General features: G+C 56.8%; 2 protein-coding genes across 14 annotated transcripts in view; one reads left to right on the top strand and one right to left on the bottom strand.

The window, feature by feature from the left end:
- CACNB2 (calcium voltage-gated channel auxiliary subunit beta 2) overlaps window positions 1–6,177 on the top strand; it is a 344,461-nt gene extending 338,284 nt beyond the window's left edge. For all 6 annotated transcript variants that reach the window (XM_068146356.1, XM_068146359.1, XM_068146357.1 and 3 more), the window contains one exon: window positions 484–6,177. In XM_068146356.1, coding sequence (XP_068002457.1) covers window positions 484–972 — 489 coding nt within the window. In that variant the 3' untranslated portion in view covers window positions 973–6,177. The remainder of the gene's footprint in view (window positions 1–483) is intronic.
- A 3,853-nt stretch (window positions 6,178–10,030) lies between these two features.
- Window positions 10,031–27,978, bottom strand: part of NSUN6 (NOP2/Sun RNA methyltransferase 6) — a 38,306-nt gene continuing 20,358 nt past the window's right edge. For 4 of the 8 annotated variants that reach the window (XM_068146352.1, XM_068146349.1, XM_068146351.1 and 1 more), the window contains 5 exons: window positions 27,601–27,745; window positions 24,390–24,538; window positions 23,331–23,456; window positions 14,847–15,094; window positions 10,032–10,426 (listed from right to left, as the gene is read on the bottom strand). In XM_068146352.1, coding sequence (XP_068002453.1) covers window positions 14,858–15,094; window positions 23,331–23,456; window positions 24,390–24,538; window positions 27,601–27,745 — 657 coding nt within the window. In that variant the 3' untranslated portion in view covers window positions 10,032–10,426; window positions 14,847–14,857. Of the gene's footprint in view, window positions 10,427–14,846; window positions 15,095–23,330; window positions 23,457–24,389; window positions 24,539–27,600; window positions 27,746–27,978 lie in introns of all 8 variants that reach the window. The other 4 variants (XM_068146354.1, XM_068146355.1, XM_068146350.1 and 1 more) reach the window with 3 other exon arrangements.

The raw sequence follows: 27,978 nt of genomic DNA, 5'->3' as shown, positions 1-27,978 counted from the left end.
GGATCAGATTCCAGCCCGGGGTTGTCTTTCAACACCAAACAAACCCCCTCCCCCCCACAAAAAAAAGCCAGCCTGAAGCAGCCAAGGCTTTGTACTCCTGGTCCTCTGCTGGAATCCACCCCCTCAGCCTTCCCAAATCACTTCCCCCCCAGCAGCTGTAACCTCTCGGCTGCTACCTGCCCGATTCCTGCTCGTCCCTTCTCCTGCTCCTTGCCCTGCTTCTGCCCAACGCCTTTGTGTCGGGAGTGTGGTTGGCAGCTGGAGCAGGAGTCAGGGCAGTGCCCTGAGGCTGAGGGGGGTGGCAGGGCTGGTTTGTATTATAATACTGAGCGCTCGGCCGGTGGAACTCTCGGTGGCTTCCCTAGCGTAGACTCCAAGTGGTTGTCCCGTGCCTGCTCCTGGCGGGTTTCGCGGTGCTCTCTAGCCGCAGGCTGGGAGCTGCGCCCTCGCTGCGCCCTCGCTGACCGCTGGTTGTGCTGGCAGGGATCTCAAGGAGAGCAGAGGAACGACCACTCGGCTCCCGAGCGCGGCGGCTCGCACGTCGAGGAGGAAGCTCGGCTGGAGCCCGGCAAGAAATCGCAGCACCGCTCCTCCGCCAGCCAGCACCACAACCACCGCGGCGCCGGCAGAGGCCTCCCCCGGCAAGAGACTTTTGACTCCGAAACGCAAGACAGCAGAGATTCGGCTTACGTGGAGCCGAAGGAGGACTACTCACACGAGCACGGCGAGCACCACGACCCCCACCGGGATCACAACCACAGGGACGAGTCCCACGGGAGCGGGGAGCACCGGCACAGGGAGTCGAGGCACCGCTCGAAGGAGAGGGACCGCGAGCAGGACCACAACGAGTGCAACAAGCAGCGCAGCCGCCATAAATCCAGGGACCAGTACTGTGACAAGGACGGGGAGGTGATCCTGCGGCGGCGCAACGAGGCGGCCGAGTGGGGCAGGGACGTCTACATCCGGCCGTGAGCGCCGCAGCCGCCCCGCAGCCGCCCCGCAGCCGCCCCGCCGCGGCCCGCCGGAGCCTGGCCCCGCTGCCCCCCGGGGGCTGCCGGCGCTGCCCCTGCGGCGGCTGCCGGCGCTGCCCCTGCGGCGTCCCTCCCTCTGCAGGCTGGTTTTGTCTCGCTGTTGCTTGCCAGGCAATGGCACCAAATAGAATCTTCATCTACTTTTCTCTGTTGGGTTAGCGCGGTACGGCCGTGGGGCTCCTGCTGCCCTTGTACTCTGCCGGGTTTGGGGGTTGTTTGGGGGGGTTTGTGTGGTTCGGTTCGGTTTGGTTTGGTTGTGTTTGGTTTTTTTTTCTACCCCAGCTGGGTTTTTCTTTCGTTTTCATTTGATTTCGTTTCATGGTTTGTTTTTTTCCCCCTCCCCCCGGTAGCTGCCACTCGAACAATCTCTGTCGCCATCGAGGTGTCGTTAGTGTTTTCTAACCACAAAGGTCCATTTGATGTTCAATAACTTCCCGTGTATTCAGCAAGCCCGAATCAGCACTTCAAAAAAAAAAAATGAATTGGAAAAAGGAAAAAAAAAAAAAAAAAGGAAAAAAAAAAATAATCGAACCCTTTTTTTTTTTTTTTTGGGTCGTTTGTCTGCTCTGATTTCTCCTTTCTGTGCCCTCGAGTTGCATCTTAAAGAGCCACCCTCTGTTGCTTGTGCCTCTGGCGGACCACCTCCGGAGACAGAGTTCAGTCTTGCCTTACACCCAGGGGATCGTGGAGTCCAGGTCTATTTTCTATGTCTTGGTACTGTGTACTGTGTATAGGGTTTATAAATGTGACTCCTGCAGACCCCCTTCTTAACCCTTTGGAGCTGGGCCACGCTGTTTGCAGAGTCCCAAGGCCAAGTCAGCAGGTTTGGTTTGGAATTACTGGCAACTGGAGAATTTGACAGCATGGACAGCACAGCACAGGGAGCCAAGTAGGGAGAGAAGGAAGAGGGAAGCAGGAGCATGGTCCAAGCCTTGGTGTTGAGGTGTGGGCTGTGTGTTGATTCATGGCATATAAACACCTTAGCATGCCCCAGGCCAGCTCATGAGGGAATCTGGTTCTGTACAGTGCTGCTAGTGATGTGCAGACAGCAGACTAAGAGGGTTTCCTAGGCAGGCTCCCTCAGCAGCTTCTTCTTAGCCTTTGCTAAGGTATTTCCCTTCAGCTCCCTCAGCAAGGGAACCTGTGACACTCTGCAACCTGGAAGACTTCTTCTGTAGCAGAAAGTATATAGGAGTGAGTGCTTGAGGGGGAGGCTCTGACTCTTCCACCTGGTGCTGCCCTTGCTGACCCAGCTTGGCAGCTGGAATTGGTGGTACAGGTGATGGACTTTCGGAGTGGTTCTTCTCTGGACAGGTGACAGGATGGCAGTGGGCACAGCTCAGTTCTGCTGTCAGGGTAAGGGAGCAGGCATGGCAGGGGGGGGGTGTGTGAGCAGGTGGGTGGTGGATGGGCTGCATGTGCGCCTTGAGAAGCTGCTGCAGACACCAGGGGGCTGCTCAGGAGCCCGGCAGGGCTGCTGCTTTGTTCTGTCTGTTGAGTTCAGTCTCCCGGTGGCAGTCAGGGAGTGTGAGGGGGTTTGCTGATCCAGGGAACCGAGAAAGCACAAAGCTGCTGGCTCTTCGGTGAGACTCCAGGAGAGTGGAAAGAGGCAAATGTTGCTGCTGAGCGTCTCACTGGAAACGTGTCAGCTTTGTGTCTTAGAGTCTGTGTGTTAGTAAGAGAAGTTTACACAGCTTGTGGAGGGTTGTTTTGTTGGGAAATAAATGTTTGTAGCTTCTCCACTCCACCCCAGCCCCCCTTGGCAGTTCCTCTGCGTCCTCCCTCAGCAGCCAGCCCACTGCCTTTCCTTCAGCTCGAACTGGTGTGCTGCTGGAGGGAGCACAGGGAAAAAGGACTGTGATAAAAGCACTCTGTGAGGAGCTTGCTAGAGGAAGTGCACTGAAAGCAAAGGGAGTGACCAGAGCTGGTCCTGCACTGCAGCCTGCCTCATGCTGGGGGTGGAAGCCACTGCCAGCTGTGACTGCAGGTCCTGTGCCCTTGCCGAGCACAGAAGCTGTCCTGCATCACTTCAGAGTCTTTGTAGTAAACCTAAGCATGAGATACTGCTTGTGTTTCACTGTAAACAGCAGAGGATGCAGTGGGATAGGAATGAGTTCAGCTGGAAGTTGATTTTAGTGCTGGGAGTATCAGCACTGCCCAGTTTTGAATTCTCAGTGACATGGATTAAGGTATGGCAGGTGCTGCTTGGCTCCAACCTCCCTCCTCTTCCAGCATCCAGCCTGACTCCTGGAAATCCACCCTGTCCTCCCTCCTCCTCTCCCTGATGTTGACAGGATTGCTTTTTGTACCACCATGAGCGTGAAGCTCTGCTGCCAGGGATCTTTGGTCATTCCTTCCTGTGCTGCTGGCTGCTGTGGTTAATGCAGGGCAGCATCTGGCTGCAAGCAGGAGCTGGGGGTGGGGAGCAGGAGGGAAAGAGCATTTCCCTAGAGATCACACTCTCAGCATGTTTCTAAGCATCACAAAAAGACTTTGCAGCCAAAGGAAGCATAGGTAAGTAGAGCTATTGTACTCAGAACTGGATGTAGAGTCATAGAACAAGGAGCAGTGGATGCAAGCTGCAGCACAGGAGGTTCCACCTCAACACAAGGGTCTCAGAGCCCTGGAGCAGGCTGCCCAGAGAGGTTGTGGAGTCTCCTTCTCTGGAGCCTTTGCAGCCCTGTCTGGATGTATGACCTGAGCTAGATTGTATGCTCCTGCTCTGGCAGGGGGCTTGGACTGGATGATCTCTCTGGGTCCCTTCCAACCCCTGGCATCCTGTGAGCTGTGATGTAGATGAGTAGCTTTTGATGCCAAAGGCATCAGTGGAAAACAGCACTGAAGGCCTTTGCTGTTGTGGCTCCCCTTAGATCCCCTGTAAATGGGCTGAGAGGTGAGGCTGGCCTGCTCCATACAGCCTGGCTTCAGCTGCTCTGCCAGCTTCAGGAAGTCCTGCTGCTGCTCCCTACAGCTGTGCCCTCTAGGAAGTGACCTGTGGATTCCAGGGCTTGGGGTGCCTTTCTTCTTTCTTCTTTCTTAACTTTTGCTACAGAGAGGATTTATTTTCCACCTTTCTTAAAGTATTTTGTAAAGGAAATTTGGGCAGAATTTCACAGCATGGACAGCACAGGGAGCCAGGCAGGGAGAGAAGGAGGAGGGAAGCAGGAGCATGGTCCAAGCCTTGGTATTGAGGTGTGGGCTGTGTATTGATTCATGGCATATAAACACCTTAGCATGTCCCAGGCCAGCTCATGAGGGAATCTGGTTCTGTACAGTGCTGCTAGTGGTGTGCAGACAGCAGACTAAGAGGGTTTCCTAGGCAGGCTCCCTCAGCAGCTTCTTCTTAGCCTTTGCTAAGGTATTTCCCTTCAGCTCTTGTTGGAAGGGTGGCAAATCTTTTGTACCCTGAGCTGGCACTACACAAACTGTGCACCACCACCACCTCCTGCCTACAGAGCACCACTTGGGAAAAGCACTTTAGAGTTACTTCAAAAAGAAGCTTTAAACCTCCTCCAGCTGGAGGACATATCAAAGACTATGGTCATGAAGGGCCAGAGGTGTGCCACAAGAGGTTTAATGTTACTGTTTGCAGTAGGCTACCAACCAGGTCCTATTTCTGGGTCTGGTTGCAGGAGCTTTGAAGCTGAGGGGTGGTAGAAGGCCCAGTGAGCTCCAGAGTCTCCTTCTGCATGGTGTGGAACAAAACAAGCTGGGAAATTTCTGTTGAAATGAGCTAAAAACCAACAACCAACCAAGCAACCAGAGTACAGAAGCAGTGAGAGAAGGGAGGGAGCTGAAGCAGTGAAGTGCTGCCCAGGGCTGAGCAGCTCTCTCTATTTTTCTAAAGGCTGGGATGTGTTTTGATACCTACCTGTGTGGCAGCTAGTGGCCTTGTTTTTGTATGTCTTTGCAAATGAACACACATCAGTGCTCTGCAGCAGCCCCACTCTCTCCTCCAGCAGCTGCTCAGTGTCACTCAGCCATCACACAGTTCACCAGGAGGGCCTGGGGAGGAGCAGCCTCCAGACCCGGTAAGGGATGAGTAAGCAAAGTTAGTGCACCCGCGGTAGCAGAGCAGGGGTTGACAGATGAGCCAGAAAGGGCTGCCTAGAAATGAAAGGATTCTTCTTCTGTGTCTGGCAGCAGGAGTGCAGAGTTTGGGGAGAGTTTGCTGCTCCTTAAGGTCTGCAGTGCAATAGTTTCTCCTAAGGATCTGGCTCTAGTTAATGAAGGCTCAAAGCCACAGTGAGGGTGAGTGGAGAACCTGTCTGCACAGCAACCTGTGAAGCCTCTACCTACAGCCCTTCGGGTGAAGGGAGGGCAAGGAAGTGAAACCTCAGCCATGAAAGCAGACTTATTTCCCAGGGTTACTGATCCCTGCCCCTTTACAACTGCTGCCTTCGGCGGCAGTGATCACCGTTAAGCCCCGGTGGTTTGCAAAGTCATCCTCACCCTCTGTGCCCCCTGCAGAGCCATCAGTATGCTCCATGACCAGCCCCTTAGCTGGAGCGCAGTGAGTGCTCTGCCTGCTTCTGACCTGTCTGCCCCAAGTACCAAAGTGAAGCACCCCCTGAGTCAGTTACTAAAGCCTCTTCAGGACTGGTGTTAGGATCTGCCACCACTCAAAGGGTTTGGGCTTGAATTCCATTCCATCCATGGAAACAAAGCACAGTGCAGGACAACTTGATTGCACAGTCCAGAGGAAGAGCAGAGATGGTTTGGGGAATGCAATCTAACATTCCTGGTGTCACTCCCCTTCTCTGGCTTACTTCACTGCAGATCCTCCACCCAAATGCTGCTTCTTCCCTCACCTGGAGAATCTCTGGCTGCCATTGTGGCTGGGAAGGCTCTGGGTCAGATACTGTTCAGTCACACTTACTGCCTAGCAATGTCTCTTCATTTATTTCCCCACTTTTACGTAACAAACTGTTACAGAGGAGCTTACAATAGCTTCGCAGACAGCTCCTTTTTATAACTTAACCACCCCAGAGATGTGTTCCTACGCAGCCCCAAAAAAGATTGAGCTCAGATACACTAGAGATGAAGCTGCTGCTCCTAACTCATCTCTCCTCTCCTCTCCTCTCCTCTCCTCTCCTCTCCTCTCCTCTCCTCTCCTCTCCTCTCCTCTCCTCTCCTCTCCTCTCCTCTCCTCTCTCCCCTCCCCTCCCCTCCCCTCCCCTCCCCCCTCCCCTCCCCTCCCCTCTCCCCTCCCCTCCCCTCTCCCCTCCCCTCCCCTCCCCTCTCCCCTTCCCTCCCCTTCCCTCTCCCTCTCCCTCTCCCTCTCCCTCTCCCTCTCCCTCTCCCTCTCCCTCTCCCTCTCCCCTTTTATTCATTCTTACCACTGGTCTCTGTCATGCTCACCTACTCTGCAGTGAACTGTAGCAGTACAGAACTGAGTTTGCTCATCTGTCACAGAAGCACAGGATGGGTTTGGGTTAGAAGGGACCTTACAGATCATCTAGTTTTACCCCCCCTGCCATGGGCACCTGCTAGAGCACACAGTCTCAAGCTGCACCAGGGGAGGTTCAGGCTGGATGTTAGGAAGAAATTCTTCCCAGCCAGAGAGGTTGGCCATTGGGATGTGCTGCCCAGGGAGGTGGTGGAGTCACCATCACTGGAGGTGTTTGGGAAGAGCCTGGATGAGGCCCTTGGTGCCATGGTTTAGTTGATCAGATGGTGCTGGGTGATAGGTTGGACTGGATGATCTTGAAGGTCTTTTCCAACCTGGTTAATTCCATTCCATTCTACTTTTTCTATCCTATCCTATCCTATCCTATCCTATCCTATCCTATCCTATCCTATCCTATCCTATCCTATCCTATCCTATCCTATCCTACCCTATCCTATCCTATCCTACCAGGCTGCTCAGGGCCTCATCCACCTATCAATAATTAAACATAAAGAAGGAAGTACTTTATCTTTTGACCCCCCCCTCCCAAACCATCTCTTTACTGCACACTCTCACCAGCCTATTCCTTGCTAGGGTATTCCCTTGTACAGCAGATGAAAGCTTAGGCTCTAACCTGTGGTGAGCTCCATGAGACTGCAACAGGAGAAGGCTGTGGGGCTGCTTTCAGCCTGCACTGGGCTGTCTGACCAGGAGAAGCACTCAGATGTGGCCCTGTTGCTGATCACTCCTACTGCCAGTGGAGGCAAGCTGCTTGTCAGACTTCCTTCAAGGCAGGATCTGCCTGCATGCCTAAGCTGTCTGGTTTGTAGGGTTCAGCTTTTCATCATGATGATAATACCTTTTTTAATGTTTAATATATAAAGATCTCCTATTGAGATATATATATATATATAAAATAAATAGATATATTAAGTTGTGCTTCAGCACCAAAGACTGAAGCTTAATGGTTCAGTGTGTAAAGCTTTCCTGTCAGGAAAGGAATCCTGTTATGTATTACCAAGCACACTGTGCCAAGTAGAAAGTGTTCCTTCACTTTCTAAGTTAAAGTCCCAGTGAGGCTGGGAAAGGATAGAGGAACAAAGGGCACCCATGCAGCTTAGGCAAGCCTGCAGTCAGAGGAAGGATGCTGGCTCCCTTGAGGGATGATTTGGAGCATCTTGAGCTCAAGAAGGCTCTCCCCTCCCTGCCCCCCAGACACCAGCAAGGGCCTGGGGGAAAACAGCTGAGGTTCATCCCCTTGATAGGCTGAGTGCAGTCTAGCAGCTGCCTCTGGCAGGAGAAGTTTTGGACTTGCTGTGGTTCTTCAGCCATCTCCATCTGCCAGGCAGTGGCAGAGGACTGAAGGCCTTTCAGAAAGCTCAGGGACTGGCAATGTTTTTTTTGCAGCTGCAGGCTGGGCTGCAATCACACTGCTGTCAAACACAAGTCAGCTACTTTTCCTTGGCTCCCCCTCCCCACACACACACTCACCCCTCTAAGAAACTTCTCCCACAGAGGTGCAATCACCTTTCTTGGCCATTCCAACCCACACCCCCCTGGGGAAGCCTCCCCACACCTGCCACTGAAGTTTCAGCAGGCACAGATCCTGCTCCCGGTGCTGGAGGCTGTGCTGCTTTCCTTGCTGTGCAGGTTTCAGTGCAGCCTGCAGGTGCTGCTTTCATCTTGACTGAATGTGAATGCTCTGCTAGAAAAAAAGGGACAGAAAATGCCTTGTTCCTGCCACTGAGTTGGGGAGTTCAGCCTACACTGCACATCCATCATCTCAGCCATGCTTAGACTGAAAGGACTCATCTATAGAGCGAGTGTTTGTGATTCCAGAGGCTGAATCAGGTCCCTCACCTACTCCTGGTGAAACAAAAGGACTCTGACTCTTCACATGTGCTGTGGTTAGTGGCAGGGACTCACCACCACCAGCAGACAAGCAGTGGGCAGAAATGCCACCCTGCTGTCCTGCCAGGGCAGGCCTTAGAGAGGCTGCAGCAGGCAGTGCTGGCAGGGCAGCAAAGCTCAGTAGCAAACCACTGACAGTAAACAGGCAGCCTGATGAGCAACAGAACCCTGGGAACTGCTTGGGTGGTGAGCAGTTCTGCCAGCACAGAGGCAAACTGCAATCCAGGCAGCCAGGCAGTGCTGGGAGGCGGCTTTGGAAAGCCGGAGAGTGATGAGCAGCAGGGGAAGGCAGGCACACGGAGAAGGCAGCTCTTGGGTTTGGATTGTGCTTACCTCCTCCCTCTAATTTCATAGCATCATAGATGTGCTGAGCTTGGGACCTTTGAGATCAAGCCCAACCACTCAGCTAGAGCTTGCTGCTGTCAGCTCCAGCAGCACTGAGAGAAGGCTGCTCCAGTGGAGGCTGTCTCTGGAAGGGAAGCACCACTCTCAGCCACAGCTGGTGAGGCATTCAGACTGGAGGGGAGCAGTGTGTGAAGGCAGTGCTCATTGTCATGCTTCCCCAGGTTCAGTTTCCACATTGATGCTTTCTTTAAGTTACTGGCAAGGTGACTGGCACCATTCCAGCTGCTGCTCCACCTCGCTTCCTTGTCTCTCGCTCTGCTCATCAGCACTGTAGCCCCTCCTGCTGCCAAGCTTTGACTCTAAACCTGTCACTTGTCAGCAGCCAGTGCAGCAGAGGCTCTCTGCAGAACCAATACACTTTATGCATGGGAAGTTTGCTGTTGAACTCATTATTTATTTCCATTCCCAGAGTGAGATGGTTTGATATATTCATGCTGCTATGAGACATGCTACAACAAGCCTACTCGTATCTTGTGTATATACTCCTGTGTACAGAGACTCTTTGCTTGTATGAAAATAAACAGAGACCTGAGGTTCTAAGCATCCAGTCACCAAACAAGTTCTTTGGGAAAGGTTGCAGTGGTTTGTGCAGCACTCATTAAAGGAACCAGTAAACCATGGGCAGAAACCGCCAGAGGAAACATCAGCTCTTCTTAACTCCACACCCTGTACTTTGTTGCCAAAACTCCCATGTAGGTTCTGCAGTTCAGGAAGCAGCTGATTCCCCCTCCCAGAGGGACCCTGGTCCTGTGCTTGCTGCACTAGTAAGAGACTCTCAAGGGGAAGGACAGGACAGGCAGCAGGGCAAGGGCTTGTGGTGACAGGACGAGGGGCAAGGGGTTGAAATCGGAGCAGGGCAGATTCAGGTTGGACATCAGGAGGAAGTTCTGCACCAGGAGGGTGGTGAGGCACTGGAAGAGGCTGCCCAGGGAGGTGGTAGAGGCTCCATCCTGGAGACATTCAGGATCAGACTCACTGTGGTGCTGGGCCAGCAATTTGTGGCCAGCAGGAGCAGGGAGGTCATTGTGCCCCTGTACTCTACACTGGTTAGGCCACACCTTGAGTCCTGTGTCCAGCTCTGGGCTCCTCAGTTTAAGAAGGACATTGAGAGACTTGAAGGTGAACAGAGAAGGGCAACAAGGCTGGGGAGGGGTCTGGAGCACAGCCCTGTGAGGAGAGGCTGAGGGAGCTGGGGTTGCTTAGCCTGGAGAAGAGGAGGCTCAGGGGAGACCTTCTTGCTCTCTCCAACTCCCTGAAGGGAGGTTGTAGCCAGGTGGAGGTTGGTCTCTTCTCCCAGGCAAGCAGCACCAGAACAAGAGGACACAGTCTCAAGCTGCACCAGGGGAGGTTTAGGCTGGAGGTGAGGAGAAAGTTCTTCACTGAGAGAGTTGTTAGCCACTGGAATGTGCTGGCCAGGGAGGTGGTGGAGTCCCCATCCCTGGAGGTGTTCAAGAGGGGATTGGATGTGGCACTTGGAGCCATGGTCTAGTCATGAGGTCTGTGGTGACAGGTTGGACTCGATGATCCTCGAGGTCTCTTCCAGCCTTAGTGATACTGTGAGACTGTGGTCCTGGGCAGCCTGCTTTAGCTAGAGGTGTCCCTGGTGCCTGCAGATGCCCTTTGAAGGTCCCTTCCAACCTGGTAACACCTGTGACCACCTGCCCGCTGGTGTCTTCCATGCTCTGACCTGCTGCCAACGCAAAAGCAAAGGGAGACTTGCAAATGACCCTACCCTTCCCTTCCCTTCCCTTCCCTTCCCTTCCCTTCCCTTCCCTTCCCTTCCCTTCCCTTCCCTTCCCTTCCCTTCCCTTCCCTTCCCTTCCCTTCCCTTCCCTTCCCTTCCCTTCCCTTCCCTTCCCTTCCCTTCCCTTCCCTTCCCTTCCCTTCCCTTCCCTTCCCTTCCCTTCCCTTCCCTTCCCTTCCCTTCCCTTCCCTTCCCTTCCCTTCCCTTCCCTTCCCTTCCCTTCCCTTCCCTTCCCCCAGGCAGACTTTGTTGCTGGGAGCTGTGGCTGGCTCCCCGCAGCACAGCTGGCAGGCTCTAGTGCTGCCATAGCAACCCTGCCGTCAGCCAGCCGTGGGCCTGGCCCTGTCGCAGCAGCAGGGAGCAGCAGCAGGGCGCGGCAGCAGTGCAGCAGCAGGGAGCAGCAGCAGGGAGCAGCAGCAGGGCGTGGCAGCAGGGCGCGGCAGCAGTGCAGCAGCAGGGAGCAGCAGCAGGGCGTGGCAGCAGGGCGTGGCAGCAGGGAGCGGCAGCAGGGAGCGGCAGGGAGCAGCAGCAGGGCGTGGCAGCAGCGCAGCAGCAGGGAGCAGCAGCAGGGCGCGGCAGCAGCGCAGCAGCAGGGAGTGGCAGCAGGGCACGGCGGCAGCAGAGAGCGGCAGCAGGGCACAGCAGCAGGGAGTGGCAGCAGGGCACGGCGGCAGCAGGGAGCAGCAGCAGGGAGCGGCAGCAGGGAGCGGCAGCAGGGAGCGGCAGCAGGGAGCGGCAGCAGCAGGGAGCGGAGGCAGAGAGCGGCAGCAGCAGGGGGCGGCAGCAGCGGGGAGCGGCAGCAGCGGGGAGCGGCAGCAGGGCGCAGCAGCAGCAGGGAGCGGCAGTAGCAGGGAGAGGCAGCAGCAGGGAGAGGCAGCAGGGAGAGGCAGCAGGGAGCAGCAGCAGCAGGGAGCAGCAGTAGCAGGGAGCAGCAGCAGGGAGCGGCAGCAGCAGGGAGCAGCAGTAGCAGGGAGCAGCAGCAGGGAGAGGCAGCAGGGAGAGGCAGCAGGGAGAGGCAGCAGCAGGGGGCGACAGCAGGGCGCAGCAGCAGGGAGCAGCAGCAGGGCGTGGCAGCAGGGAGCGGCAGCAGGGAGCGGCAGGGAGCAGCAGCAGGGCGCGGCAGCAGGGCGTGGCAGCAGGGAGCGGCAGCAGGGCGCGGCAGCAGCGCAGCAGCAGGGCGCAGCAGCAGGGAGTGGCAGCAGGGCACGGCGGCAGCAGAGAGCGGCAGCAGGGCACAGCAGCAGGGCACAGCAGCAGGGAGTGGCAGCAGGGCACGGCGGCAGCAGGGAGCAGCAGCAGGGAGCGGCAGCAGGGAGCGGCAGCAGCAGGGAGCGGCAGTAGCAGGGAGAGGCAGCAGCAGGGAGAGGCAGCAGCAGGGAGCAGCAGTAGCAGGGAGCAGCAGCAGGGAGAGGCAGCAGGGAGAGGCAGCAGCAGGGGGCGACAGCAGGGCGCAGCAGCAGGGAGCAGCAGCAGGGCGTGGCAGCAGGGAGCGGCAGCAGGGAGCGGCAGGGAGCAGCAGCAGGGCGCGGCAGCAGCGCAGCAGCAGGGAGCAGCAGCAGGGCGCGGCAGCAGCGCAGCAGCAGGGCGCAGCAGCAGGGAGTGGCAGCAGGGCACGGCGGCAGCAGAGAGCGGCAGCAGGGCACAGCAGCAGGGCACAGCAGCAGGGAGTGGCAGCAGGGCACGGCGGCAGCAGAGAGCGGCAGCAGGGCACAGCAGCAGGGCACAGCAGCAGGGAGTGGCAGCAGGGCACGGCGGCAGCAGGGAGCAGCAGCAGGGAGCGGCAGCAGGGAGCGGCAGCAGGGAGCGGCAGCAGCAGGGAGCGGAGGCAGAGAGCGGCAGCAGCAGGGGGCGGCAGCAGCGGGGAGCGGCAGCAGCGGGGAGCGGCAGCAGGGCGCGGCAGCAGCAGGGAGCGGCAGTAGCAGGGAGAGGCAGCAGCAGGGAGCAGCAGTAGCAGGGAGCAGCAGCAGGGAGAGGCAGCAGGGAGCGGCAGTAGCAGGGAGCAGCAGCAGCAGGGGGGCGACAGCAGGGCGCAGCAGCAGGGAGCAGCAGCAGGGCGTGGCAGCAGGGAGCGGCAGCAGGGAGCGGCAGGGAGCAGCAGCAGGGCGCGGCAGCAGCGCAGCAGCAGGGAGCAGCAGCAGGGAGAGGCAGCAGGGAGAGGCAGCAGCAGGGGGCGACAGCAGGGCGCAGCAGCAGGGAGCAGCAGCAGGGCGTGGCAGCAGGGAGCGGCAGCAGGGAGCGGCAGGGAGCAGCAGCAGGGGCGCGGCAGCAGCGCAGCAGCAGGGAGCAGCAGCAGGGCGCGGCAGCAGCGCAGCAGCAGGGCGCAGCAGCAGGGAGTGGCAGCAGGGCACGGCGGCAGCAGAGAGCGGCAGCAGGGCACAGCAGCAGGGCACAGCAGCAGGGAGTGGCAGCAGGGCACGGCGGCAGCAGAGAGCGGCAGCAGGGCACAGCAGCAGGGCACAGCAGCAGGGAGTGGCAGCAGGGCACGGCGGCAGCAGGGAGCAGCAGCAGGGAGCGGCAGCAGGGAGCGGCAGCAGGGAGCGGCAGCAGCAGGGAGCGGAGGCAGAGAGCGGCAGCAGCAGGGGGCGGCAGCAGCGGGGAGCGGCAGCAGCGGGGAGCGGCAGCAGGGCGCGGCAGCAGCAGGGAGCGGCAGTAGCAGGGAGAGGCAGCAGCAGGGGAGCAGCAGTAGCAGGGAGCAGCAGCAGGGAGAGGCAGCAGGGAGAGGCAGCAGGGAGCAGCAGCAGCAGGGAGCAGCAGTAGCAGGGAGCAGCAGCAGGGAGAGGCAGCAGGGAGAGGCAGCAGGGAGAGGCAGCAGGGAGCGGCAGCAGCAGGGAGCAGCAGCAGCAGGGAGCGGCAGCAGCAGGGAGCGGCAGTAGCAGGGAGCAGCAGTAGCAGGGAGCAGCAGCAGGGAGAGGCAGCAGGGAGAGGCAGCAGCAGGGGGCGACAGCAGGGCGCAGCAGCAGGGAGCAGCAGCAGCAGGGAGCAGCAGTAGGGAGCAGCAGCAGCGGGGAGCGGCAGCAGCAGGGGCGGCAGCAGCAGGGGCAGCAGCAGCAGGGAGCGGCAGCAGCAGGGAGCGGCAGCAGTGGGGAGCGGCAGCAGGGCGCAGCAGCAGCGGGGAGGGGCAGCAGGGAGCAGCAGCAGCAGGGAGCGGCAGTAGCAGGGAGCGGCAGCAGGGAGAGGCAGCAGGGAGAGGCAGCAGGGAGAGGCAGCAGGGAGAGGCAGCAGCAGGGAGCGGCAGCAGGGAGAGGCAGCAGCAGGGGGCGACAGCAGGGCGCAGCAGCAGGGAGCAGCAGCAGCAGGGAGCAGCAGCAGCAGGGAGCAGCAGTAGGGAGCGGCAGCAGCGGGGAATGGCAGCAGCGGGGAGTGGCAGCAGTGGGGGCAGCAGCAGGGCGCGGCAGCAGGGCGCGGCAGCAGCAGGGAGCAGCAGCAGCAGGGAGCAGCAGCAGCAGGGAGCAGCAGCAGCAGGGAGCGGCAGCAGCGGGGAATGGCAGCAGTGGGGAGTGGCAGCAGCGGGGAGTGGCAGCAGTGGGGAGTGGCAGCAGCAGGGCGCGGCAGCAGGGAGCAGCAGCAGCAGGGAGTGGCAGCAGGGAGCAGCAGCAGCGGGGAGTGGCAGCAGGGCGCGGCAGCAGCGGGGAGTGGCAGCAGCGGGGAGCGGCAGCAGCAGGGAGTGGCAGCAGGGAGCAGCAGCAGCAGGGAGTGGCAGCAGGGAGCAGCAGCAGCAGGGCACAGCAGCAGGGAGGAGCAGCAGCAGCGCAGCACCAGGGTGCAGCAGCAGGGAGCAGCAGCAGGGTGCGGCAGCAGGGAGCGGCGGCAGCAGGGAGGAGCAGCAGCAGGGAGTGGCAGCAGGGCGCGGCAGCAGCAGGGCACAGCAGCAGGGAGGAGCAGCAGCAGCGCAGCACCAGGGTGCAGCAGCAGGGAGCAGCAGCAGGGTGCGGCAGCAGGGAGCGGCGGCAGCAGGGAGGAGCAGCAGAGCGCAGCAGCAGGGAGCAGCAGCAGCAGGGTGCAGCAGCAGGGTGCAGCAGCAGGGCGCGGCAGCAGGGAGGAGCAGCAGAGCGCAGCAGCAGGGAGCAGCAGCAGCAGGGCGCGGCAGCAGGGCGCGGCAGCAGGGCGCGGCAGCAGCAGGGTGCAGCAGCAGGGCGCGGCAGCAGGGAGGAGCAGCAGGGCGTGGCAGCAGCAGGGTGCAGCAGCAGCAGGGTGCAGCAGCAGGGCGCGGCAGCAGGGAGGAGCAGCAGAGCGCAGCAGCAGGGTGCAGCAGCAGGGTGCGGCAGCAGGGTGCGGCAGCAGGGAGGAGTAGCAGGGCGCAGCAGCAGGGAGCAGCAGCAGCAGGGCGCGGCAGCAGGGCGCGGCAGCAGTTCGCAGCAGTACACACCTCCGCCGCGCTCACAGCGCCGTGCTGCCGGCTGCTGCCCTGCCGCTCCCTTTGGCAAACTTTGCAATGAAGAACCCGATGCAGTCCTTGTCTGCCCGGGAAAGCAGCTCCTCTTCCCTGGCGTCTTGCAGACAAGCACCATCCATTCCTTGCAGCGTGGCAGCAGATGGATCAAACCGCTGCAGCAGCTTCAGCTGCTCGGGAGGCAGCCCAGCTCCCCTCATGCCTTCCCCTCCAATGTGAGGTTCCTTTAGAAGCAGCAAAGGAAAGCAGATTAGTGCACCAGGAAAGTTCTACTTACCCTGAACTAGGGCTCTGTCATTGCTGCTCAGGTGTCTGCACATCTCCTGGTAGCTTTTACCTGTTGCCCTTCTTAGGTGACCTCATGAAGTTCAAGCAGGGCAGGTGTAGGGTCCTGCTCCTGGGAAGGAACAACCTCCTGCAGCAGGACAGGTGAGGGGGGACCTGCTGGGAAGCAGCTCTGCAGAGAAGCACCTGGGAGTGCTGGAAGACCCCAGGATGACCATGAGCCTGCAATGTGCACTCCTGGCCAAGGAGGCCAATGACATCCTGAGGTGCATCAAGAGTGTGGATGGTCAAGGAAGGTTCTTCTCTCCCTCTTCTCTGCCCTGGTGAGGCCTCATCTGGAGTATTATGTCTAGCTCTGGGTCCCCCGCAGGTCAAGAAGGACAAAGAACTGTTTGAGAAGCTGCAGAAAAGGGCTACAAAGATGAATAGGGCACTGGAACATCTCTCCCATGAAGAAAGGCTGAGGGCCTTGGGGCTTTTGAGGCTGGAGGAGAGAAGAGAAGGCTCTTCTCAAGGTTTATAACTCCTTAAAGGGTGGGTGTCAGGACAGTGGGGCCAAGGGTTTCATCAGTGGTGCCTAGTGACAGGACAAGGGGTAAGAGGCACAAGCTGGAACACAAAGTTCCATCTCAGTATGAGTAGACATTCCTTTGGTGTGAGGCTGCTGGAGCCTGAAGCAGGCTGCCCAGAGAGGTTGTGGAGTCTTCTGTGGAGACTTTCCAAACCCACCTGGATGTGTTCTGTATGATCTGCCCTGGGTGCTGCTGCTCTGGCAGGGGGCTTGGACTGGATGACCTCTGGAGGTGCCTTCCAAGCCCAACCACTTTGTGACTCTGTGAAATGTGTTCACTAAGCACACAGACAGAGCTGCCCAAGGGCTGATGTAGCCAAGCTCAGTTTCTGTTACTCACACCAGCAGGATTCAGGAGGAGTGTGGCTCTGCTTTTCTGCCCCTCACCTAGCCACCAAGTGTACCAGCACATCTCCAAGGTCCAAAGCACTGTCAGGAGATTGTGCTGCACCTAATCCACTTCAGGCCAGCAGGTTACAGCACTTGCTGTAAATTCATGGATCCATGACTCAAAGAACTCAACCATCACAAGAAGCTGTGATCACCAGCCAACAAGAAGATCTCCAAGTTTTAGGCTGCCACTTTCCAATGATGCAGCACTTCTGTGTCCTGACTAACAGCTCCGAGGTAGGTGAAAAACAGGGACTCCTTAGCCAGCTGCTCAGTAACAGCAGCAGCAAATACCTGGCTCCTTCACAGTGACAGCTTGGGCTGGAGAGGCTGAAAGCCCTGAGCCAGAATACTTCACTGCTTGAAGAGGAAGAGGATGCAGCAGAAAAGCTGAGCTTCAGATAGTTAAACTAACAGGTATGTGGGACTGAGTTACAGCAGGCAGTGAAAGAAGGAAAGGAAAAGCTTAGGGGGGTGGGTGCCAAGGGGAAGGGCCCAGGCTCATTTCAGTGGTGCCCAGGGATAGGACAAGGAACAAGAGGTACAAGCTGGAACCCAGCAGGTTCCACCTCAAGATGAGGAGAAACTTCTTTGGTGTGAGGCTGCTGGAGGCCTGGAGCAGGCTGCCCAGAGAGGTTGTGGAGTCTCCTGCTCTGGAGCCTTTCCAAACCCACCTGGTTGTCTTCTGTGTGCCCTGCCCTGGGTGCTGCTGCTCTGGCAGAGGGGTTGGACTGGATGACCTCTGGAGGTCCCTTCCACCCCCTAGCATTCTCCGATTAGAAGGTTCTCTCTATGATTAAGTATCTGAATTCAGGAGGACATTTGGCACCAAACTTGTGGAGCAGAGAAGGTCCCTTTTTGCTCAGCCCTTTGCTCAGCAGCTCCTATGAGCAGCCTTGCCTGCTTTTTATCTGACACACTGGTTCCTGGGAAAAAACAAACCCCTGCTCCCTAGCTGGCTTGTTATTCCAAAGCCTTCAGGAAGGAGACAGAACACACTGTGCAGAGGCTGCCACTGCAGTATCCAAACCAGATCTCTGTACATCTAGTCTAAGGTAGTGGCTGAGGCAGCCTCCAGCACAGTGGGCTGGGGAGCCACTACACTCTGCTGACACACCAGCTCACCCTGGCAGCACATTGGCCACAACAACCCCAAGCAGGGCTACAGGCTGGGGACAGAGGGGCTGAGAGCAGAGAGGGACCTGGGGGTACTGGGTGACAGCAGCTGAACATGAGCCAGCAGTGTGCCCAGGTGGCCAAGAAGGCCAAGGGCATCCTGGCCTGCATCAGGAAGAGTGTGGCCAGCAGGAGCAGGGAAGTCATTGTGCCCTGTGCTCAGCACTGCTTAGGCCACACCTCGAGTCCTGTGTCCAGTTCTGGGCCCCTCAGTTTAAGAAGGACATTGAGAGACTTGAAGGTGTCCAGAGGAGGGCAACAAGGCTGGGGAGAGGCCTTGAGCACAGCCCTGTGAGGAGAGGCTGAGGGAGCTGGGGTTGCTTAGCCTGGAGGAGGCTCAGGGGAGACCTTCTTGCTCTCTCCAACTCCCTGAAGGGAGGTTGTAGCCAGGTGGGGGTTGGTCTCTTCTCCCAGGCACTCAGCACCAGAACAAGAGGACACAGTCTCAAGCTGTGCCAGGGGAGGTTTAGGCTGGATGGTAGGAAGAAATTCTTCCCAGCAAGAGAGATTGGGATGTGCTGCCCAGGGAGGTGGTGGAGTCCCCATCCCTGGAGGTGTTTAGGAAGAGCCTGGATGAGGCACTTGGTGCCATGGTTTAGTTGATCAGATGGTGCTGGGTGACAGGTTGGACTGGATGATCTCTGAGGTCTTTTCCAACCTCGCTAATTCTGTATTCTGTACTCTGATGCAGCTGAGCTGCCTGCCTGTAACAGCTGGGCAGCCAAAAGGCTGACTCTTTTCCTCTTCTCCCTCAGCAAGACTTCAGTGCTCTCCAGGTAAGAGGCAAAGAGGTGTCCCTGGCAAATGGAGTGAAAACAGCCCAGGAAAGGAGACAGGGGTAGCAGCATGAAGTGTTGCAACAGAAGATGGAAAGGTAAATGCCAGTGCCACATGGGCTCCACCAACCTCCTCACAGGGCAGTGCTCTCCTCTGCTTTTTCCTTGTTCCTCCCACTTAGGCTACCCACTTCAGCTGACACAGCAACAGCTGTGTAGAGCCCTAAGAAGAAGTCTGCACAAAGGATCAGCTGCCCTGTGGTGACCTGCACCTACCTGTGGCTCCATTTCCTGTTCTTTCCCTCTCCAACATGATTCCAGGTTCTGTTGCCAAACTGGGACAGCAGGAGACAGTGGACAGGGTGCATAAGGAGGTGTCCACTGAGAGACTAAAGTGTGTGGGAAATCCATGAGGTAAGTCAACTGGGAGCAGTGGTGACAGCCCTCAGGCTGTGCTGCCAGCCAGCCAGCCCTGAAAAGGCTGAGAGCTGGGCAGGGAGACAAGGAATGAAATCCAACAAGGGCAAAGGTAGAGTCCTGCATCTGGGAAAGAACAACCCCATGGGGCAGGAGAGGTTGGGGACTGATGTGTTGGAGAGCAGTGCAGAGAGGGACCTGGGGGTCCTGGTGGATGGAAGGTTGACCATGAGCCAGCAATGTGCTCTGCTGGCCAAGAATGCCAAGGGCATCCTGGGGTGCATTAGAAGGGCTGTGGTCAGTAGGTCAGAGAGGTTCTCCTGCCCCTCTGCTCTGCCCTGCTGAGGCCACATCTGGAATATTGTGTCCAGTTCTGGGCCCCTCAGCTCAAGAAGGACCTCAGGGAACTGCTTGAGAGAGTCCAGCACAGAGCCACAGAGCTGCTGCAGGCAGGGGGGATTGGACTGGATGATCTCTGGAGGTCCCTTCTGACCCCTAACATTCTGTGACTCTATGATTACTAAACAGAATTAAAACCATCCCTGTGCCCTTTTCTCTAGTCCTTGGTTTTGCAAGCAGCAACTGCCTTAAACCAGGTTTTGCCCACCTCCTGTAGACTTCATCCAGCAGAAAGCAGGCCTGCTGCAGCTATGCAGAAGGTATTGTGTGACCCTGGACGCCAGTGTCCTGTTGACTGGGAAAGACCACCTCAGTTCACACTGCTGGGGGAAGTGGTTTTAAGACCCTGGGAATGATCTGTGGCTAACCAACTCATTGTCATTTATACTACACTGCACACAAAAAAGGAGCTGGATGTTCCCAGGCAGGGCATTGGTGTGTGCCCAGCAGTGCTCTGCTCAAGGCTGGCATCACTGCTGAAAGCACTCAGCCACCATTCATCCTGCACTGTCATTACTAGGGCTTGGGTTTGGCTTTGCCATTCTGCCAAGGAGAAGTTTTTCTGTGGTGAGGTAAAATGTTCAGTCCCTGTTGAAACAGCTGGAACTGAGGCCTGGCAGCCTGACCTCAGTGCCAGGGAAAGTGATGGAGCAGATTATCCTGGGGGCAATAACTGCACCTGAAGGACAGCCAAGGGCTCAGGCCCAGCCAGCATGGATTTAGGAAGGGCAGGTCCTGCCTCTCCAACCTGATCTCCTTCTATGCCCAGGGGACTGCCTGGTGGATGTGGGGCAGGCTGTGGATGGAGTCTGGCTGGACTGCAGCAATGCCTTTGACACCATCCCCCACAGCAAACTGCTGGCCAAGCTGTCAGCCCCTGGCTTGGACAGCAGCACTCTGAGCTGGGTTAGGAACTGGCTGGAGGCTGAGCCCAGAGAGTGGTGATGAATGGTGCCACAGCCAGCTGGCAGCCAGGCACCAGTGTGTGCCCCAGGGAGCAGTGCTGGGCCCTGTGCTCTTTAACATCTTCACTGATGATCTGGATGAGGGCATTGAGTCAGTCATCAGCAAGTTTGCAGATGACACCAAGCTGGGAGCAGATGTTGGTCAGTTAGAGGGCTGAAGGGCTCTGCAGAGGGACCTCGACCGACTGGACAGCTGGGCAGAGGCCAACAGGATGGCATTCAACAAGTCCAAGTGCCAGGGGCTGCACTTTGGCCACAGCAACCCCATGCAGAGCTACAGGCTGGGGTCAGAGTGGCTGAGAGCTGCCAAACAGAGAGGGACCTGGGGGTGCTGATTGACAGCAACCTAAACATGAGCCAGCAGTGTGCCCAGGTGGCCAAGAGGGCCAAGGGCATCCTGGCCTGCATCAGGAAGAGTGTAGCCAGCAGGAGCAGGGAGGTCATTGTGCCCTGTACACAGCACTGGTTAGGCCACACCTTGACTCCTGTGTCCAGTTCTGGGCTCCTCAGTTTAAGAAGGACATTGAGAGACTTGAAGGTGTCCAGAGAAGGGCAACAAGGCTGGGGAGGGGTCTGGAGCACAGCCCTGTGAGGAGAGGCTGAGGGAGCTGGGGTTGCTTAGCCTGGAGAAGAGGAGGCTCAGGGGAGACCTCATTGCTCTCTACAACTCCCTGAAGGGAGGTTGTAGCCAGGTGGGGGTTGGTCTCTTCTCTCAAGCAAGCAGCACCAGAACAAGAGGACACAGTCTCAAGCTGTGCCAGGGGAGGTTTAGGCTGGAGGTGAGGAGAAAGTTCTTCACTGAGAGCGTAATTGGCCCTTGGGATGTGCTGCCCAGGGAGGTGGTGGAGTCCCCATCCCTGGAGGTGTTCAAGAGGGGATTGGATGTGGCACTTGGAGCCATGCTCTAGTCATGAGGTCTTGGGTGACAGCTTGGACTTTATGATCTTTGAGGTCTCTTCCAACCATGGTGATTCTATGATTCCATTCTATGATTCAGATGGTGACAGAAAGGACAATGGCTTCAAAGTGGAAGAAGCTCCTCTTAGATTTGACACAAGGAGGCAATTCTTCCCCCATCTGGTGGTGAGGCACTGCAACAGAGAAGCTGTGGAGGCTCCAAGCTGTAGTGTTCCAAGCCAGATGGATGAGGCCTTCAGCAACCTGAATTAGCAGGAGGTGTCCCTGCCCATGGCAAGGGGTTGGAACTAGAAGATGTTTAAGGTTCTTTCCAATCCAAACCAAGCTATGACTCTATGATAAAGAACTCCAGTACCTTCCTGCACATTACCTCCTCTCAGAGATCTTAATGGCAGACACTGGCACTAAAAGAGACATCCCTGGGACAGAGAGCCTGAAATAAATCTGTTCCCTCATTCCTTCACAAAAGGCAAATGCAGCTGCCACAGAGAGACAATCCTCCAGGAAGGACATGCACCTGATGGAGCTGGGCCAGAGGAGGGACATGAAAATGCTCAGGGGGTTGGAGCAGCTCTGCTACAAGGACAGGCTGAGGGAGCTGGGGGTGTTCAGCCTGGAGAAGAGAAGTCTCCAGAGAGACCTAAGAGCAGCCTGCCAGGACCTGAAGGGGGCTACAAGAATGCTGCAGAGAGACTGTTTGCAAAGGCCTGCAGGGACAGGACCAGGGGCAATGGCTTCAAACTAGAGCAGAGCAGATTGAGATTGGATGTGAGGAACAAGTTCTGCACCATGAGGGTGGTGGAACACTGGCACAGGTTGCCCAGGGAGGTGGTTGAGGCTCCATCCCTGGAGATACTCAAGGTGAGGCTGGACAGGGCTCTGGGCAACCTGATCTGGTGGAGGATGTCCCTGCTGAGTGCAGAGGGGTTGGACTGGATGAGCTTTGGAGGCTCCTTCCAGCCCAGAGCATTCTGTGATTCTCCCTCACAACAGAAGGTTCTTTCCATTTCCCTTCCATCCTTCCTGCAGCTCTGGGCTTCAACAGTGGCATTCATGAAGTGTTTCACACCTCTGTTGAATGTGCAAAGAAAGAGAACAAGATATATGCATCAAGGAACAACTGCAAGAGAGTTTAAACCTAAGCCTTCTTTTATCCCTGTTGTGTTTTACATGACTGTTGTATCAATCAAACCTTCCACAGTACACAGTGGGAAGCTACTTAAAGATCCCTAAATGAAGCTCAATTAAAGATGAAAGGAGATTAAAACAGCCTCAGAGATCCTTCTTATTTCTATCCTCAGCAGTTAAAATTGTCTGCAGTGAAAAAGAGATTTACTGACAGCATGACAGAATCACAGAGAATCTCTGGATGGAAGAGACCTTCCCAGAATCACAGAACTGGCAGGGATGGAAGGGGCCTCAAGGCTCAGCCAGTTCCAAGCCCCCTGCCATGGCCAGGGACACCTCACACTACAGCAGGTTGCTCACAGCCACATCCAGCCTGGCTGCAAACACCTCCAGCCAGGAGGCTTCCACCACCTCCCTGGGCAACCTGTGCCAGGCTCTCACCACCTTCATGGGGAAGAACTTCTTCCTAACATCCAATCTGAACCTGCCCTGTTCTAATTTTGCTCCATTCCCCCTACTCCTACAACTACCCAACATCCTAAACAGTCCTTCAGCAGCTCCAAGCTCACCCAGTCCAACCTGCACCCAGCACTGCAGGCTCAGCACCAAACCATGGCCCTAAGCACCAGCTCCACACACTGCTTCAACACCTCCAGGGATGGGGACTCCAGCATTGCCCTGGGCACAACATTCCAAGGCCTCAGAACCCTTCCAGGCAAGAAAGATTTCCTAGCATCCAGCCTGAACCTCCCCTGGGGCAGCTTGCAACCATTGCCTCTGCTCCTGGCCCTTGACACCAAGGAGCAGAGGCTGTCCCCTCCTCACTGCAACCTCCCTGCAGGGAGCTGCAGAGAGCAAGGAGGTCTCCCTCAGCCTCCTCTTCTCCAGCCATGGCACCAAGGGCCTCATCCAGACTCTTCCTAAACACCTCCAGGATGGGGACTCCACCACCTCCCTGGGTAGCACATCACAATCTCTCTTGCTGGGAAGAACAACTTCCTACCATCCAGCCTCAACCTCCCCTGGTGCAGCTTGAGACTGTGTCCTCTTGTTCTGGTGCTGGCTGCCTGGCAGAAGAGACCAGCCCCCACCTGGTTGTGGGAGCTGCAGAGAGCAAGGAGGTCTCCCTCAGCCTCCTCTTCTCCAGCCTCAACACCCCCAGCTCCCTCAGCCCCTCCTCTAGCCCAGGGGCTCCAGGCCCTTCTCCAGCCTGCCTGCCCTGCTCTGCACAGGCTCCAGCCCCTCAGTGTCCTTCCTGCAGGGAGGGCCCAGAGCTGAACACAGCACTCCAGGGGTGGCCTCCCCAGTGCTGAGCACAGGGAGATGATCCCCTCCCTGGCCCTGCTGCCCACCCTGCTTCTGATCCAAGCCAGGAAATGGAGCCTGTGCCAGAGTAAGCTGCCTGGAGTGTGTGAAGCAGACTGGACATTGTTACCTGTGGCTGAAGCTGGAGGCATGGGAAAGTTTTCAGGGCCCAAGCCACTTGCTCCTCATTCTCGGCCAGCGTTATCGTGCAGGTGCTGTAGAGCAGAACTCCTCCTGGCTTCAGCAGCTCCACTGCCTGCAGGGAGAAACCAGCAACACTCCAGCTGACTGGCAAAGGCAGGCACTGTCATGTTTAGCAGCAATAACCACGACACCATTAGCTAGGCTCTCAAACCTGAGCAATGCCTAAGTTGTTTTGCAGATGGGAGTCAGGATGCTCATTCTTCCCAGGGAATAAAAGCCCCCCAGGGAGTACCAAGATTCTTCTCTCCAGATCAGCATTCTAGCTCTTGCAGCTTGTTAATGCCACTGAGACCTTGCAGGGTTAGTTATCTGGACAGCTCTGCATATCCCAGGCAGATCAGTGCTGTTTGCATTACCTGCTGCCAAGCAGGGACACACAAATCTTTTAGCAGTTGTGTTAAAGGTCAGCTGTTTGCACCTCACTGGCATGGGAGCTCCAGCTGGGCTGCTCTCCAAGCTCTGCTTCACCACATCTCATCCAGATTTAGACCTTCCTGTGGCCTTCCAGGATCTGCAGGGGGCCTACAAGAAAGCTGGGGAGGGACTTCTGAGGGTGTCAGGGAGTGATAGGACTGGGGGGAATGGAGCAAAGCTAGAAGTGGGGAGATTGAGATTAGATGTGAGGAAGAAGTTGTTCCCCATGAGGGTGGTGAGAGCCTGGCACAGGTTGCCCAGGGAGGTGGTGGAAGCCTCCTGCCTGGAGGTGTTTGCAGCCAGGCTGGATGTGGCTGTGAGCAACCTGCTGTGGTGTGAGGTGTCCCTGCCCATGGCAGGGGGGTTGGAGCTGGCTGAGCCTTGGGGTCCCTTCCAACCCTGATAGTTCTGTGATTATGATTCTATTACTACACCTAGCAGCACATGTGATGGAGCCAAGAGGCTGACTGCCACCTAAAGCTGTGTGGTTAGGGAGGGAAAAGCTGGCATCACTTTCAGGCTGAAGTTTCATGCAGCAAAAGGATTTCTGTTCACCTGAGCTGGTACCTACCACGGCGAAGAGCTTGCGCTGCAGGGGCTGGTAGGAGGTCACTTCCTTCAAAGTCAAGGGGAAAGCCATGTTGGGTCTCTGTCCCATCCCACTGCAGGGAGCATCAAGGAGAACTCGATCAAATGACTCTGCTGGGAATGGGGGTCCTTCTGGAAGAAGCAGTCAGCAGTGGCCAATGTGCCTGTGTCTTGCCTCTCAGCCCAGCCCAGCCGCAGCTGTCTGTGCTGCCCTGAAGCAGCTACGCTCCCCCGCCGGGCTCTGCCCAAGTCAGCTCAGCTCCAGGCAAGTCTCAGCACTGCTGCTGGGAGATTTCATCTCCCAGAAAACTGAACTGTAAGTTATGGGAGCTCAAACAATCAGAATGGGAGGGGTTGGAAGGGACCTCCAGAGATCATCCAGCCCAACCCCACTACCTAAGCAAGGTCACCCAGGGCAGGCCACACAGGAACACAGCCAGGTGGGTCTGGAGAGCCTGTCCCTGGGAGCTCCAGCACCACTGGCCTTAAGGCAGGTGCCAGGGGCAGATGTGAAACCCTTTCAGTTGCCATAGGGTCAGATGCCCTCTGTGTACACACACTGTTAGGGGTTGGAAGGGACCTCCAGAGGCCATCCAGTCCAAGCCCCCTGCCAGAGCAGGAGCACCCAGGGCAGGGCACACAGAACACAACCAGGTGGGGTTGGAAAGGCTCCAGAGACTCCACAACCTCTCTGGGCAGCCTGCTCCAGGCCTCCAGCAGCCTCACACCAAAGAACTTTCTCTTCATGTTGAGGTGGAACCTGCTGGGTTCCAGCATGTACCTCTTGTTCCTTGTCCTATCCCAGGCCACCAGCAAACAGAGCCTGGCCCCTTCATCCTGACCCCCAGCCCTCAGATATTGATAGATATTGATCACATCCCCTCTCAGCCTTCTCCTCTCCAGACCAAACAGCCCCAGGACTCTCAGTCTCTTTTCACAGCAGAGATGTTGCAGTCCCCTCAGCATCCTCACAGCTCTCTGTTGGACTCTCTCCAGCAGGTCTCTGTCTCTCTTGAACTGGGGAGCCCAGAACTGGACACAGGATTGCAGCTGTGGTCTCAGCAGAGCAGAGCCTGAAGAACCTGGTGTCTCCTCTTCTGCAGGCTAAGCAACCCCAGCTCCCTCAGCCTCTCCTCACAGGGCTGTGCTCCAGACCCCTCCCCAGCTTTGTTGCCCTTCTCTGGACACCTTCCAGCATCTCAACATCTTTCCTAAACTGAGGAGCCCAGAACTGGACACAGGACTCAAGGTGTGGCCTAAGCAGTGCAGTGTACAGGGGCAGAATGACCTCGCTGCTCCTGCTGGCCACACTCTTCCTGATGCAGGCCAGGATGCCACTGGCCCTCTTGGCCCCCTGGGCACACTGCTGGCTCATGTTCAGCCTACCATCAACCAGCACCCCCAGGTCCCTCTCTGCCTGGCTGCCCTCAGCCACTCTGACCCCAGCCTGTAGCACTGCATGGGGTTGTTGTGGCCAACCCAAACCATTCTGTCATTCTCTGAATCTCTGGCTTCTCTCTGATCTATTACTGCAAGGTTTGCAACACAGCAGGAAGGTACAGAAAAAGCAAAGCCTTCCTCACCTCTCAATGTTCCAGCAGGCTCTTCTTCATCTGCCTAAGTGCTACATACCACCCACAGCATTTATGTGCACAAAAGGACTATTAGAAGGTATCTTCATTCCTCCAGCATAAGAATAACTTCCAGGCACAGGGACAAGGAAGGTGAATTATGCAACCTGCTTCCTACTTGGGCTAACCAGTGACTGAGAGAAAACAGAGAGAGAACAGCATCCTTTGCACCACACACTAAAAATAATCAAGCCAGCAGATACCATTTCAATTGCTCCAACATGGGAAGAGAACCAGGATCATAAATAACAGCCCTTCAGAAAAGCAGATGAAAAGGAACCTAAAATAATCCACTCTGCTGCTGCAGAACTTGCCCCTCAACAGCTGAACAAACAAACATCAAGGAACTCCAACCCTGCAGCACTCCTGAGGGGTAGGTATTAATAACCTCTCATTGGCCAGAGGAGGATTCTCAGGCAGCAAACACAAGTCCTCCTGCACACAGCATTCCCTGCTCAGACTAAGGCAAACAATTCAGAGGAGAGGGTCAAATGGTAGCCTGAAAGAAGCTTTCAGTCTTCTGCAGTCTCTGCTGTTCCCTGGGAGATGAGTGCATTCCCTTCTTGAACAGACAGGCTGAGGTTTGGCTTTGCTTCATGCTAATCCCAGAGGAGTGAAAAATAAAAGGCCATCCACAGTGCTGAAGCAATGTAGCTACCTGCCAAGATTTCACAGACTCACAGAATCAACCAGGCTGGAAAAGACCTTGGAGATCATCAAGTCCAACCTGTCACCCAACACCATCTAATCAACTAAACCATGGCACCAAGGGCCTCATCCAGGCTCTTCCTAAACACCTCCAGGGATGGGGACTCCACCACCTCCCTGGGCAGCACATTCCAATGGCAAATCTCTTTCTATGAAGAACTTCTTCCTACCATCCAGCATAAACCTCCCCTGGCACATCTTGAGACTGTGTCCTCTTGTTCTGGTGCTGCTTGCCTGGAAGAAGAGACCAACCCCCACCTGCTTGTGGGAGCTGCAGAGAGCAAGGAGGTCTCCCTCAGCCTCCTCCAGCCTGAACACCCCCAGCTCCCTCAGCCCCTCCTCTAGCCCAGGGGCTCCAGGCCCTTCTCCAGCCTGGCTGCCCTGCTCTGCACAGGCTCCAGCCCCTCAGCGTCCTTCCTGCAGGGAGGGCCCAGAGCTGAACACAGTACTCAAGATCTTGTGCTCCAGACCCCTCCCCAGCTTTGTTGCCCTTCTCTGGACACCTTCCAGCAGCTCAACATCTTTCCTAAACTGAGGGGCCCAGAACTGGACACAGGAATCAAGGTGTGGCCTAAGCAGTGCTGAGCACAGGGCACAATGACTTCCCTGCTCCTGCTGGCCACACTCTTCCTGATGCAGGCCAGGATGCCATTGGCCTTCTTGGCCACTTGGGCACACTGCTGGCTCATGTTCAGCTGCTGTCACCCAGTATCTCCTGATCCCTTTCTGCCTGGCTGCTCTCAGCCCCTCTGTCCCCAGCCTGTAGCCCTGCCTGGGGTTCAGACCTGTGGCACATTCAATGCTCTCAGTGTGGAAGTGGTAACTGTTTTGCTCTAAAACACCCAAGCTGTTTACCTTGTCCAGCCTCCCTCTCCTCAGCTGCAAGTGCCTTTGTTCCATCATAGCAAAAGGCCTTGATGCACTTCAGCTGGAGCAGCTCAGCGTTCTGCTTCACCTTGCTGACCTTGCTGGCCACCTTGTCCATGGCTATCACTTCACCCTGAAAGAAAAGCTCCAAGTTTTTATCAAAAGCACAGGGATTCCATGGATGTGCTGCCCCTGGGTTCAAGCCCTCTCCATGAGCAGTGTAGAATAGAACAGAATAAACCAGCTTGGAAGAGACCTTCAAGATCATCATGTCCAACCTATCAACCAATCCAACCCACCTATAAAGGACACTGCTGCTCACTGCAGGCTTGAACACAGCCCTGTGATGAAGAGTCCCATGCTCTA

Source organism: Melanerpes formicivorus, unplaced genomic scaffold (assembly GCF_026170545.1).
Source record: "Melanerpes formicivorus ecotype bairdi unplaced genomic scaffold, bMelFor1.0.p_v2 SCAF_13, whole genome shotgun sequence".
NCBI classification, from domain to species: Eukaryota; Metazoa; Chordata; class Aves; order Piciformes; family Picidae; genus Melanerpes; species Melanerpes formicivorus.
This window is presented reverse-complemented; position numbering and strand designations above follow the sequence as displayed.